This window comes from Taudactylus pleione, unplaced genomic scaffold, assembly GCF_031769625.1.
Source record: "Taudactylus pleione unplaced genomic scaffold, aTauple2 ptg000092l, whole genome shotgun sequence".
Classification (NCBI taxonomy): Eukaryota; Metazoa; Chordata; class Amphibia; order Anura; family Myobatrachidae; genus Taudactylus; species Taudactylus pleione.
Genome location: NW_028284494.1, coordinates 5,874,929 through 5,887,558, shown reverse-complemented (window position 1 = coordinate 5,887,558; position 12,630 = coordinate 5,874,929). Strand labels below are relative to the sequence as shown.

Here is a 12,630-nt window from a genome sequence, read left to right as displayed (position 1 = left end):
AATCCTAACAGCGGCAGCCCGGCAAGGGTGAAGATCCCGATCGTCAAAAGGTAAGTATCGCTAACCTAATTCTACCCCCTAACCCTAACCTCCCCCTGGGGGTGCCTAACTCTAACCCCCCTTCCCCTAGCCTAACCCTAAACTTCCGGGGGTTGCCTAACCCTAAGTCCCCCCCGGGAACCCTAAACCTAACCCTCCTCCCCCTGCGGCTGTCCGCGCCCGGCACCCGGTTTACCTTCGTTCGGTATACCGGGCGTCGGTCTTCCGGAGTATGGATAATGACAGGCGTCGACTTTTCGACACCTGTCATTAGTACCATGCTGGGATTAGAGAGTCTGGAAGCCGGCGGTCGGCATTTAGACCGTCGGCTTCCAGACTACATCCCGTGTAATACCCAATAGTCAAGGGGTATAGGGAGTGAGGTACATACAAACAAAATAAAGTGCAGTGTGCTCCAGTGCTTAGTGTAAGATGTCTGCGTGTTAGACGACTATAGTGCAAATTTCCTTGTTTTTCACACCAACTACTTTTGGACTATATTACATCACCCACGGCTGACCCTGGAGTAAAGCAATCTAGGGGCCGATTCTTTCTTGGGGGAGAATCTCATCTATTAAGGCTCACAGATAAGCACTTTTTCATATAATTGTGGTACGTAGCCTATACTTCCACCTTATAAATATCACTTATTGGGGTAGATGTATGAAGCCCAGAAACGGTATCAGCGCACGTTAAGTGCGCTGATACCGTTTCTCTCCGATGTATGAACGGGGGTCTGGGCGGTAAATGACAGGGGCGCTGTGCGCCCCTGTCATTATCGGTGCTGCTATCTACAAGATAGCAGCGCCGACAGCCTGGGCTATGTACGAACGGTCAGATCGTCTAACCGTTCGGCCGGCTGTAGCTGTCGTTATCGACAGCTACAGCCTGGCGCTAGCCTATACCCACAGCAGGGACAGCGCTGTCCCTGCTGTGGCGGCTACCGGCTCCAGGGCTGCACGCGGGGATCTCGCGATACTTGCGAGATCCCGCGCATGCTCAGTGGAGCCGGCCGGGCCTGACACACATCGCATCAGCACTAGGCTGATGCGATGTGGTCTGTAGCAGGTAGCGCCGGAGGGGGGAGTTAACGCTCCCCCTCTCTGGCCGGTGAGATGTTCACACATCTCACCGGTAGTGCTTCCTGCTTCGCCTCGGTAAAGAGGCGAAGCAGGAAGCGTTATGGCGGCACTTAACGTGCCACTATAATACATCTACCCCATTGTATTCAAAAATATATTGCACTGTGAGGCGCATATCTTATCTATCTATCTATCTATCTATCTATCTATCTATCTATCTATCTATCTATCTCAGGGCTCGACATATCCCGGGGGCCAGGTCGCCATGGCCACTATACTTTGTTGCCTGGGGACCAGATTTTTCAGGGAGGGAGGAAGCAGTGCCCCAGCGGAGATTCATGGGCGGCCATTTCACAGGAGTGCATGCGCTGATGGTGTCTCCTGCGCTGACCCTCTTACTGGAGGTTCTATGCATGGCCGGGGATTGTGGCTGCGGAGGGTGCGATGTGGCCACCGTGATCAGGGGGTGATTTGCACAAGGGGGGAGGTGGGGTAGCGGCACTGAAGGGGTTAACCCCTCCCCGTGCTGCGGCACCACATTCGAAGGGCACTAGGCACCATGCTTTAAATGTATTAACGGCGCCGGGTGTTTTAAAATAAAATATTATATTGTTGCCGCGCTGCAGGGCTAAGTGGTACACAGGGGACCGGGTTAGCCGGCTCCCTGTGTGGTGCCGTGCGCTGACGATGGGGACCGGGAGCCTAGCTCCCGGCGCCCCCAGCTCAGCGATGCAGAAGGGGGCTGTGTGCCGGCTGCTGGGGAGCGGGAGCTTAGCTCCCAGTGCCCCAACATTAAAGGGCAGCCGAATTCAGTGCCACACTGGGGGTGGGAACCGGGTGCACGAAGCTGCTCTGCGCTCCCAGCTGGGGACCGGGAGCCTAGCTCCCGCTGCCCCCAGCTTCACAGGGTCGGTTGTGCACATGCTGGGGGAACGGGAGAGCCTGCTTCTCCGATCCCCAGCGTGGAAGGCGGCAGGAAAACGCTGCTGCTGGCACGAGTGTCCAAGCGCAGCAGGACTGAGAGTCGCACAAGCCGGCTCCCTGTGCGGTGAGGCAGGGGCTAGGTGCCTGCATACAGGGGGACAGGGAGAGCCAGTTCCCTGTACTCCCAGCACTAAGAAGGGAAACAGCAGCTGAGCGCTGCTGGAAGTAAAGGTGCAGCTGGGGCAAGGTCCCAGGCTGCAGAGCTGAAAGCCCAGTGTCCCAGCATGGCAGGGCTGATTTAGTAAATTATTAACTGTTTTTTTTAGAAAGGTGGTTTGGCTCCTACTCTTTCATCCTGGCTCCTAGATTGTAGAAAAATTTGTCGAGCCCTGATCTATCTATCTATCTATCTATCTATCTATCTATCTATCTATCTATCTATCTACACACACTAAGTGAGCAGACAATTATGACCACCAGACTATTTTGTGCACAGTAGCCAGGGCCTGCTCTTGGGGTGTTCGACCAGTGTGGTCGAACAGGGGCGCCCCTCCCCAACATCCCAATTTCAGCGGGACAGTACTGTCCTGCTGTTCCACCCGTGGGCCGAAGTGGCCTGCAGGTGGTGAAGTCGGGAGGTTGGGGACCCCCACTGCCGCGGCGGTGGTGGACCCCAGAGTAGCTGAATGGATGCTGCTCGCACTTGCACGCCATCCATTCAGTGCAGGGAGAGGGCTGGGGGAAGCCCAGCTAGTAACTGAGTGCTGGGCTTAACCCCAGCCTGACGTTATTTGGAGGCGTGCCATGTGGGCACGCCTCAAAATAACGTCACTTAGGGGCGTGGTCTATGGTAATTAGACCCCCCCCCCCATTTTGGTCGCTATTAACTGAGCGGGCACAGGGTGCTCCGACCCCTGGAGCCGGCCCTGGCAGTAGCTATTCCGCAGATAGTGCTGGCATACTGTAGGATGTCTGAATTTGTATAAGAAGGCATGCATAGACTTATAAGTGTTATCACTCATTAAATAATGGGTCTACTACACCATCTGATTGACTATGAACATGGAATGATTTCTGGCGCTCGCAGCAGCAGTGTGAGCATTAGCAAAAAGGCCGCACTGGTGAATTGTTTGATGGTGAATTGTTTGATGACAGACTACTGTGCACCTGGGTCCAAGAGGCCGCTCCATTTTTAGGTAGGAGGGCCCTGATTCAGAGAGAGCGCTCTGGTCAGAGCGTCCGGCTCTGAATCAGGCCCAGAGAGAGGTCAGACTTGTTCAGTCCCACAGACAGGCAACAGTGCATCACATTACAGATAATCTGACTCAGGGACCAAATCAGACAGCCTCTCAATGAGCTGTACACCGCACATTACATCGTATGGGCTACAGAAGCAGAAGGACTGTCCACATGCCATTGCTCTCTACTGCAAACAGGGTGAAATGCCTCCAGTTTGCTCAGAAACACAGGAATTAGACAGTAAATGATTGGAAACAGGTCATGTGGTGTGATGAATCATGTTTTGATAGCTTGGTGGCATTATAATTAAAATGTATTATATTTATAAAAAACACAAACAACCTCCAAAACTTCCAACACTGAGCTCATGATTATATGGTTTCATGTTCACTACATAGCATAAAAGTGATGCTACAAGTAGATAATGAAACAAGAATAAGTACTGTAGCACGCTGCATATACTGTACCTGACGTCAGCTTCAGCAGTGGCTGCATGCAGAGGAAGTCTTCCATTTTTATCAGGTATATTCTGCTTGGCTCCATTCCTGAGCAGACTGACGCAGCCTTCCAGCCACCCCTGCAAGTAGTGGACAACATAAGATAGTTTCCATCATTTAAAGCGAAATATACATTATTACATTACCTACACATTGATTTTCACAGTTTATGTCTGAGTTTTCCACTTTCTTGTTCTTGTTAGATGGACATCAACTATACGTTCATTATATAGTATTCACAATTGTAAATATAAAATAATTTATCATTTATGAAACTATTGTGAAAAGGGAGGCACCACAGTCTTTTTACTAAGGCCTCTTTCCCGGTAGTCCAATATTTCTCTTTGTAAGGTACTTTCCTCAACATGCCGTAATTCAGTCCATCCGTGACCTGGCTAACTGGCTAGCACATGTGCAAGGGGGGGCTGAAAGCACAAATGTGGGACTTTCAGTTCAGCAAATAGTAAAAATGAATAAATTGTAAAAAAAAAAAAAAAAAGATTTCAAATGTAAAACAAACAAAATTATTATTATTCACCACTAAACAAAATTCTTAATTCTAATAATAAAGCATTTGTTCATACATTGGTGGGATGTACTAACAATAAAGTATGGTCAAACCTCCTAAAACTGCAGTAGTCACAGTTGTCAGAGGTTTGACTGCATTTCCCATATTTATCAAGCTTCGGAAAGCGAAACCTTCTGGAGCTTCCACTCGATAGACAATGCCATCTATAGATTGTGTTGCCTAATAGAAGCCTACAGACTTCTTTCTGCTGCATTCCCCGAGAGGGATCCAATAGGATCCCTCCCAGTGTTCCCCACGTCTGTGCATGGCAGAGGGAATCCCGGGACATAAATCCGTAAGTCCTCACATAACAAAGGACAGCTCTTATCGGAAGAGCTGTCCTTTGCGGTTTTAAATGCAAATGTACATGCACGCTGTGCTAATAAAGGCTGCTATGCACGCAGTAAGTGACGGGATGTATTGCATTCGAAATATGATGCTTGATGCATCCAGCCCATTGTCTTCTGTTATCACCATCACCAGTGAGTCCCCTTTATGTATAAGGACACAAAGTGATAGTTTGCAGTGAATATCTAAAAGTTGCAACGGTGGCTGGCATTGCAGCGTCTCAGTTCCGAGTTGGTGTTCTGAGTTGGTCAGATATAAATTGATGAAGGGGTTGGGCTGGGAGCAAGTGGTGGCCCCTTTTGATCAGCCACCTTTGGAAAATTAGGTTCATCCACTATCTGGATAACCAATTTTATTAATGATGGTATTAGCGAGGTGGTAGGTTCTGTGTCACACATCCCACCTGAGTCATTTACTAGGCGGCTAGGGCGCCTGCAGCAATTCGCACTACTAGCCATGGCCGATAATTCATGTTTCAGCTGGTTTGGCATGGGTGTTAGAATCTGTAGTTAAGCAGATCATTTTGTTTTTAGTTTCAAGCCTTTGCTACTGAGGCACTGCACTAATTACTGCATGTCTGTGTGCAGTATCAGGTGCACACTAATTGATTCTCCTGTCTGTGCACAGCCCAGGTGCACAGTAGTCTGTCATTAAGGGAGGCTTGCTCTGGTTGGGTCCTGTTCTGTTAAATTCCAGCCAGCCCTTCACTCCATGCCGGTGATAGAGTTTCTCATACTTCTGGTGCTCCTGTCTCCTGTTTTCCAGTCGAGTTTCAGAGCCAGTCTAACTGTGTTTTTCTACTGCCATTTGTCTCATCCAGGCAGCGCAGTCTGCATTCCACCTGCTCATGCTGCTTGTGTCATCTAGGCGGCATGGTGCGCTTTCCTCACCTGAAGCACCAGTCTATGTCCGGCGGCTTGTGTCAACTCGGCGACATTGGCCGTCACTCTGCATCCAGATTGCGCGATCCTGCGACCCGTCGCCAGTATCAACCCGGCGACATTGGCCGCAACTCAGCGGTCCAAGTGCGCAATCCAGTGCACCATCGCCAGTGTCATCCCTGTGGCACTGGTAGTAACTCAGCGTCCCAAGTGCGCAATCCAGCACACTGTCGCCAGTGTCATTCCGGCGGCACTGGTAGCAACTCATCGTCCCACGTGCGCAATCCAGCACACTGTCGCCAGTGTCATTCCGACGGCACCGGTTGCAACTCAGCATCCTCAGTGCGCAATCCAGAGCACCATCGCTAGTATCAACACGACGGCACTGGTAGCAACTCAGCATCCCAAGTGCGCAACCCGACGCACCACCACCAGTGTCAACCTGGCGACATTGGTAGCAGCTCTACGTCTCTGTACCCACTCCGTCAAAGACTCTTCAGCCCAAAGGCTGCATCAAACCCTTGGGCCCCAGGTCACAACTAGCCAAGGCAAATCAGCCCTCAAGGCTGCTTCAACAGCCCATTGGCTGCATCTCATCATTAGCCCCTTGGCCACAACTAGTTAATGCATATCAGCCCTCAGGGCTGCTCCAACAGCCCAAAGGCTGCATCTCACCTTTAGCCTCTTGGCTACAACTAGTCCATGCAAATCAGCCCCGAAGGCTTCTTCACAGCCCAAAGGCTGCGTCTCACCCTTATCCCAGGGGCCACTACTGGTAAATTTAAACCAGCCCCAAGGCTGTCTTCAAACCGGCTCTAGCTAACTACCCTGTGTGCATAACAATGGGTCCACTAGTTGTAATGCATGGTCACATTAACTTTGAGAAGTATAGAGATGTTCTTGATAACTTTGTGCTCCCTACATTGTGGCAGTTCTACGGAAACAACAAATGTTTTTTATCAGGACGACAATGTCACCTGTCATGTGTCCAGGGCGATGCTGGATTGGTTTACAGAAAATTCAGTAACCCGGATGGACTGGACAGCTTGGAGTCCAGATCTTAACCCCATTGAGAACCTCTGGGACAAATTGCAGCGACGGGGGCATTCTAGGCCAATCGACCATCTTTGTTGTCCCAGTTGGTCACTATACTTAATGCAGAATGGCAACAGTCTGCTAGGAAGGGTGTCTACAGTAATCATGTTGTGGACTTACAAAGTACTGACGTCAATAAAATCTTGTTGGTCTATTTTCTGTTAGTGTCCAATCACTTTTGTCTACATAGTGTAGGATGGCCTAAGAAGACAGTAGGTGTATGGGCTCCACATAACTTTATCAGGATAACTGAAGCAAAATGGATGAATTCCAATATGTAAATGTAAAGAGAATTTGTTTTAATAGTTCGCAATATATTTAGACACTGATATATGTCAATCAAGCCCTAAAACATCAAGACACAATAAAACGACATAAAAAATACATAAAGGACATACAGTGCATCCGGAAAGTATTCACAGCGCTTCACTTTTTCCACATTTTGTCATGTTACAGCCTTATTCCAAAATTTAATAAATTAATTTTTGTCCTCAAAATTCGACACACAATACCCAATAGTGACAACGTGTAAAAAATTATTTTGAGATTTTTGCAAATTTAATAAAAAAAACCCTAAGAAATCACATAAGTGTTCACAGCCTTTGCCATGAGGCTCAAAATTGAGCTCAGGTGCATCCTGTTTCCACTGATCATCCTTGAGATGTTCATACAGCTTAATTGGTCCACCTATGGTAAATTCAGTTGATTGGACATGATTTTGAAAGGTATACACCTGTCTATATAAGGTCCCACACTTGACAATGCATGTCAGAGCATAAACCAAGCATGAAGTCCAAGAAATTGTCTGTAGACCTCCGAGACAGGAATGTCTTGAGGCACAAATCTGGGTAAGGGTACAGAAAAATATCTGCTGCTTTGAAGGTCCCAATGAGCACAGAGGCCCCATCATCCGTAAATGGAAGAAGTTCGGAACCTCCAGGTCTCTTCCTAGAGTTGGCCAGCCGTCTAAACTGAGCGATCGGGGGAGAAGGGCCCTAGTCAGGGAGGTGACCAAGAGCCCGATGGTCACTCTGTCAGAGCTTCAGCATTCCTCTGTGGAGAGAGGAGAACCTTCCAGAAGTTCAACCATCTCTGCAGCAATCCACCAATCAGGCCTGTATGGTAGAGTGGCCAGACGGAAGCCACTCCTTAGTAAAAAGCACAAGGCAGCCCGCATGGAGTTGCAAAAATGCACCTGAAGGACTCTCAGACCACGAGAAACAAAATTCTCTGGTCTGATGAGACAAAGATTGAACTCTATGGCATGAATGCCAGGTGTATGTTTGGAGGAAACCAGGCAACGCTCATCACCAGGCCAATACCATTCCTAGAGTGAAGCATGGTGGTGGCAGCATCATGCTGTGGGGATGTTTACCAGAGGCAGGAACTGGGAGACTAGTCAAGATAGAGGGAAATATGAATGTAGCAATATACAAAGACATCCTGGATGAAAACCTGCTCCAGAGTGCTCTTGACCTCAGACTGGGGCGATGGTTCATCTTTCAGCAGGACAATGACACTAAGCACACAGCCAAGATATCAACGGAGTGGCTTCAGGACAACTCTGTGAATGTCCTTGAGTGGCCCAGCCAGAGCCCAGACTTGAATCCAATTGAACATCTCTGGAGAGATCTGGAAATGGCTGTGCACTGACGCTTCCCATCCATCCTGATGGAGCTTGAGAGTTGCTGCAAAGAGAAATGGGCAAACCTTCCCAAAAATAGGTGTGCCAAGCTTGTGGCATCGTATTCAAAAAGACTTGAGACTGTAATTGCTGCCAAAGGTGCATCAACAAAGTATTGAGCAAAGGCTGTGAATACTTATGTACATGTGATTTCTTAGTTTTGTTTTTTATTAAATTTGCAAAAATCTCAAAAAAACTTTTTACACGTTGTCATTATGGGGTATTGTGTGTAGAATTTTGAGGACAAAAATGAATTTATTAAATTTTGGAATAAGGCTGTAACATAACAAAATGTGGAAAAAGTGAAGCGCTTTGATTACTTTCCAGATGCACTGTTTGTCCATATAGAAAAATCAATGTGATCACCCCCCAAAAATCCAATAAATTATTTTATATATAACACCACCATCACTGGTAGACCTCTTGGTCGATGTTTAATATACTGATGGTTAATCAATGTCTGGTCTGATGATAATACAATAAATATGTATTTATTCCCAGAAAATTATAATTGTTATGGAAACAATATTTGAAGGTTCAAAAAACTCTCAGGCACCTAAACGTCACTCCACCAAAGTGATTGCTGTCCTTACTTACAGTTGTTGTCGGAACACAAGATAGTATTCGTTCGGTCAACACAGGCTATTGCAACAATGTACCTTTGATTAAATATCTTGTAAAATAGATGGTGGATATCTGGCTCTTGCAATGTTATCCGAAAGACAGAGTATATATAAAAAAAACTGTGGTGACCACACAGGCTGAACAGTCCAAAAGCCTCACCAATGTTTGGAGATGACTACCCCGGCAAGTGTATTCAACAGCTCTTCTGATAGAAAGTTCCAGAGCCCACACCCATGCCCGCTGTCTAATGAGGTGTCAATAGTTTCTCCTTTCTGTCACCAGACTCCACAGTATTCTATAGCGCTGGTAAATGGAGAGACCCACTCTTCAGCCTACGATACTACAGTGGCTATTGCATATATAGGCAGTAATACAAGAATAATAGAAAGACAGTGTTACATTTTCACTGCAGCATTTTACAAACTATTTGATTATTTATGTGCCGGGAAAGAAATCAAAGGTAGATTTTCATTTGTATGGAGCACAATACTTTAGCTGGCCCGCAGTTAGGAATCCCTATTTATTTTTGTGGGAGGGAGCAAAATATTTTTTTCCTTTGATCCCCATAATAAGCCGCACATAGGCGTATTTACAATGGGTGCAGGGTGCAGGTTGTGTGGTGCACATAGGCCCTTGGTTCCATGGGGGTCTCACATACCCTGTACCCAGAGTTATATTTACCTTGTGTGGTAGGGTCTCTCATCCTCCCTGGCGCCATGTTCTCAGTGACATCTTCAGGAAGATGGTGCCGCGCAGTGAAAGCAAAGACTCTAGTGGAAGCTAGAACTCATTGTGCCTCTGAAGAAGCTGTCAGTCGACAGGGAAACGCGTAGGCATTCCACCAGTATTCACTTTCACAGCTGGATTTGCCCATTTACAACGGGATTACCACCTGCCGCACTAGAAAACCGGACCACCTGATTTCAAGTCCTGTTTGGATATATTATTTGTGGCAGTTGGACAACAGCATAAGGGACTACCCGAGCTGCAGGCTATTCTACACCCTGCTGGAACTGCTTTTTACCATCTCTAAAACTCTGAGTGGCACTGGTAACTACTAGCTATGTGTGCATATTGGAGCTCCATTCATTTTTTCAGTGACTATATTTATCAGGACATTAGTCTTTATCTGATGGATAAATTATGTCCCACAGACATAAATACATATTAAAAACTCAGCACTTAGCAGACCAGCTTTTATTGGGGATACGGTTAATATTGACGACTGCCAAAATCCCGGTGCCGGAATCCCGATCTTCAAGAGAACAACGGCGTCAGAATCCCGAGATGACTGAGGATGCAGAATCCCGGCAGCTGACATACCGAACGCAAGGAAACCGGGGCAAGGTAAGTATTAGTCATGGGGGGGGAGGGTTAGGTTTTGCTGCCCCGGGGGGACTTAGGGTTAGGCTGCGGGAGGGGGAAAGTTAGGGTTAAGCTCCAGACAGGGGGGGGTTAAGTTCAGGTACCACCGGGGGGAGGTTAGGGTTAGGCAATAAAGGGGGAGGGCTAGGCACTTACCGGGAGGGTTAGGGTGCAGGGTAGGGAGGGTTAGTATTAGGGTACAAAAAAGGAGGGTTAGGGGGTAAATAGAACAGGGGAACAGTACTCACCATTCCCCTGTTGGTATTCCAACCATCGGGATGACGCTGTCATTATACTGATAGCCGGCATCTCCTCCTTTTATTGTGTAACTGTTTTATATTGTTATTTCTATTGTGCTATGAAATACTTTTTATTCAATTATTCACACGGTTCCTTATCTATTTTTACTTTAAGAGCTACATCTGTACTGAAATTATTGTGAAAATATATGCACTATATGCGTTACCCAATTTTTCTTTTTTCCTCTGCCTCATGTCTGCATTATGACTTGAACATATATGACTAATATGGTTTGAAAGGGAGGTAGTTAAAAATCAACAGTCAAAATGTCTACAGTGTAATGTCAAACGCAGAATGCCAACAAGGTAGTAATATTAATTAAAGCATGTTAACTTGCTTAAAGTTATAATGTTGACATGGTTAAATTGCTTTAAATAACATTACTACTGCGTCAGCATTCTGTGGTCAGCATTTTGACTGTCGACAGCACAACTGTCGAACAATCCTACCAAACCCCTTTGAAAGACATCTGTTCTTGTTTTCATTCACTCTCTAGAACAGGGGTTCTCAACTCCAGTCCTCAAGTAACGCCAACAGGTCATGTTTTGTGGATTTCTTTAGTCATGCACAGGAGGGAGATGTACTAAGGGCCATATTCAATTTGGAGCGTGTAAGGGGAAATACAGAGTTGTGTAATTTTATAAATGTATAAGGCAATAGATATCTGTGTCAGACATTAGGTGTTGCTTTTAGCTATATACATCTGAGTTCAGCAATTTCATTTATGTGCAATGCCCAAAGTTCACTGTTAAAGTTAACTCTTTGCATCCAAGAATTGTATTCTTGTTCCACTGAGACCATTAGTGGTGTCAGAAGTGGGATACAAAGGGTTAATAGCCATAAATTTGCTTAGAATGTGTAGTCGATGGTTTTAGTGTTGTGCAAACGCAGGGTTATGCAAACCCGTGTAAAAATCCTATGTCTCATATTTAAATGAGGGAGGTGCAAACCCGTAAAAAATCCTCTGTCTCATTTTAAATGAGGGAGATGCAACCTGATCAGTCACAGAGTGTATACTGTATGCCACAGTATATCTGCATGTTGTCTGTTTACTGTCTTTGTGTTTGTGTTACTGAAACAAACAAGGAAAAATTTATTTTAAGAATCTTAAGAAATATTGTAAAATTGTAAAAGATAAATTGGAAGTTCAGCTGGCTGATTTCCAGAAAAAGCATAATGTTGGTTTTTCACTGCCTGAGAGTAAAATTAGTGAAATTTTACGTAGACCCATATATGTTGTGAAGAAAGAAAGTGTAAAATCTGTTCAGAAGAATGCAGTAAAAAGAAAACCTGTTTCACAGATAGATAGAGTAAAGCTGGCCACACACTAGACCAACTTACATCCAACCATCCAACTAGTTGATTGGTTGGAATGAAAATCTGGTAAGGTATGAAAGCAAATGACAATCAGCAATTTGCTCCCAAACGCCGGAAAATGGACAAAAACTGTTGTTTGAACAAATTGTTTAGATCAAACATTTAACAAACTTGTCTGAACGACCATTTTCATCTGTTTTCTGGCATTTAGGAGCAAATTGCTGATCATCATTTACTCCCATACGTTACCAGATTTTCATTCCAACCAGTCAACTAGTTGGATGAAATTTGGTCTAGTGTGTGGCCAGCTTAAGCCTGAATCCACATTGTCTCCTGAATTCCCAAGGGAGGGGCAGTGAGGGGATTCATTTAGCAGTAGCTGCTAGTGCTAATGAGACTGAACACTTTACAAGCACAGCCGCCTGTGAGAAAAAAAGTTCAGATAGAAACTTTGAATGTATCTGAAGATTCTTCTGACATTGCAGAAGATCTTTATAGTCACACAGTGTTAGAACGAGAGTATGGTTCTGAATTGAATGGCAACAAATGTGTGCAAGATGTAGTAGAAAATGAGGTTTCTGTCAACATACCACTGAGTTGAAAGATGTTACACCTGAATTACTACATATTGCCCCTGCATGTGCTGGATTGAACAAGAACCAGGAAC

At 45.9% G+C, this 12,630-nt stretch overlaps 1 protein-coding gene across 7 annotated transcripts in view; it reads right to left on the bottom strand.

The window, feature by feature from the left end:
- Positions 1-12,630, bottom strand: part of ANKRD55 (ankyrin repeat domain 55) — a 133,791-nt gene that overhangs the window by 54,535 nt on the left and 66,626 nt on the right. For all 7 annotated transcript variants that reach the window (XM_088469473.1, XM_088469467.1, XM_088469469.1 and 4 more), the window contains one exon: positions 3,752-3,861. In XM_088469473.1, the coding sequence (XP_088325599.1) occupies positions 3,752-3,861 (110 nt within the window). The remainder of the gene's footprint in view (positions 1-3,751; positions 3,862-12,630) is intronic.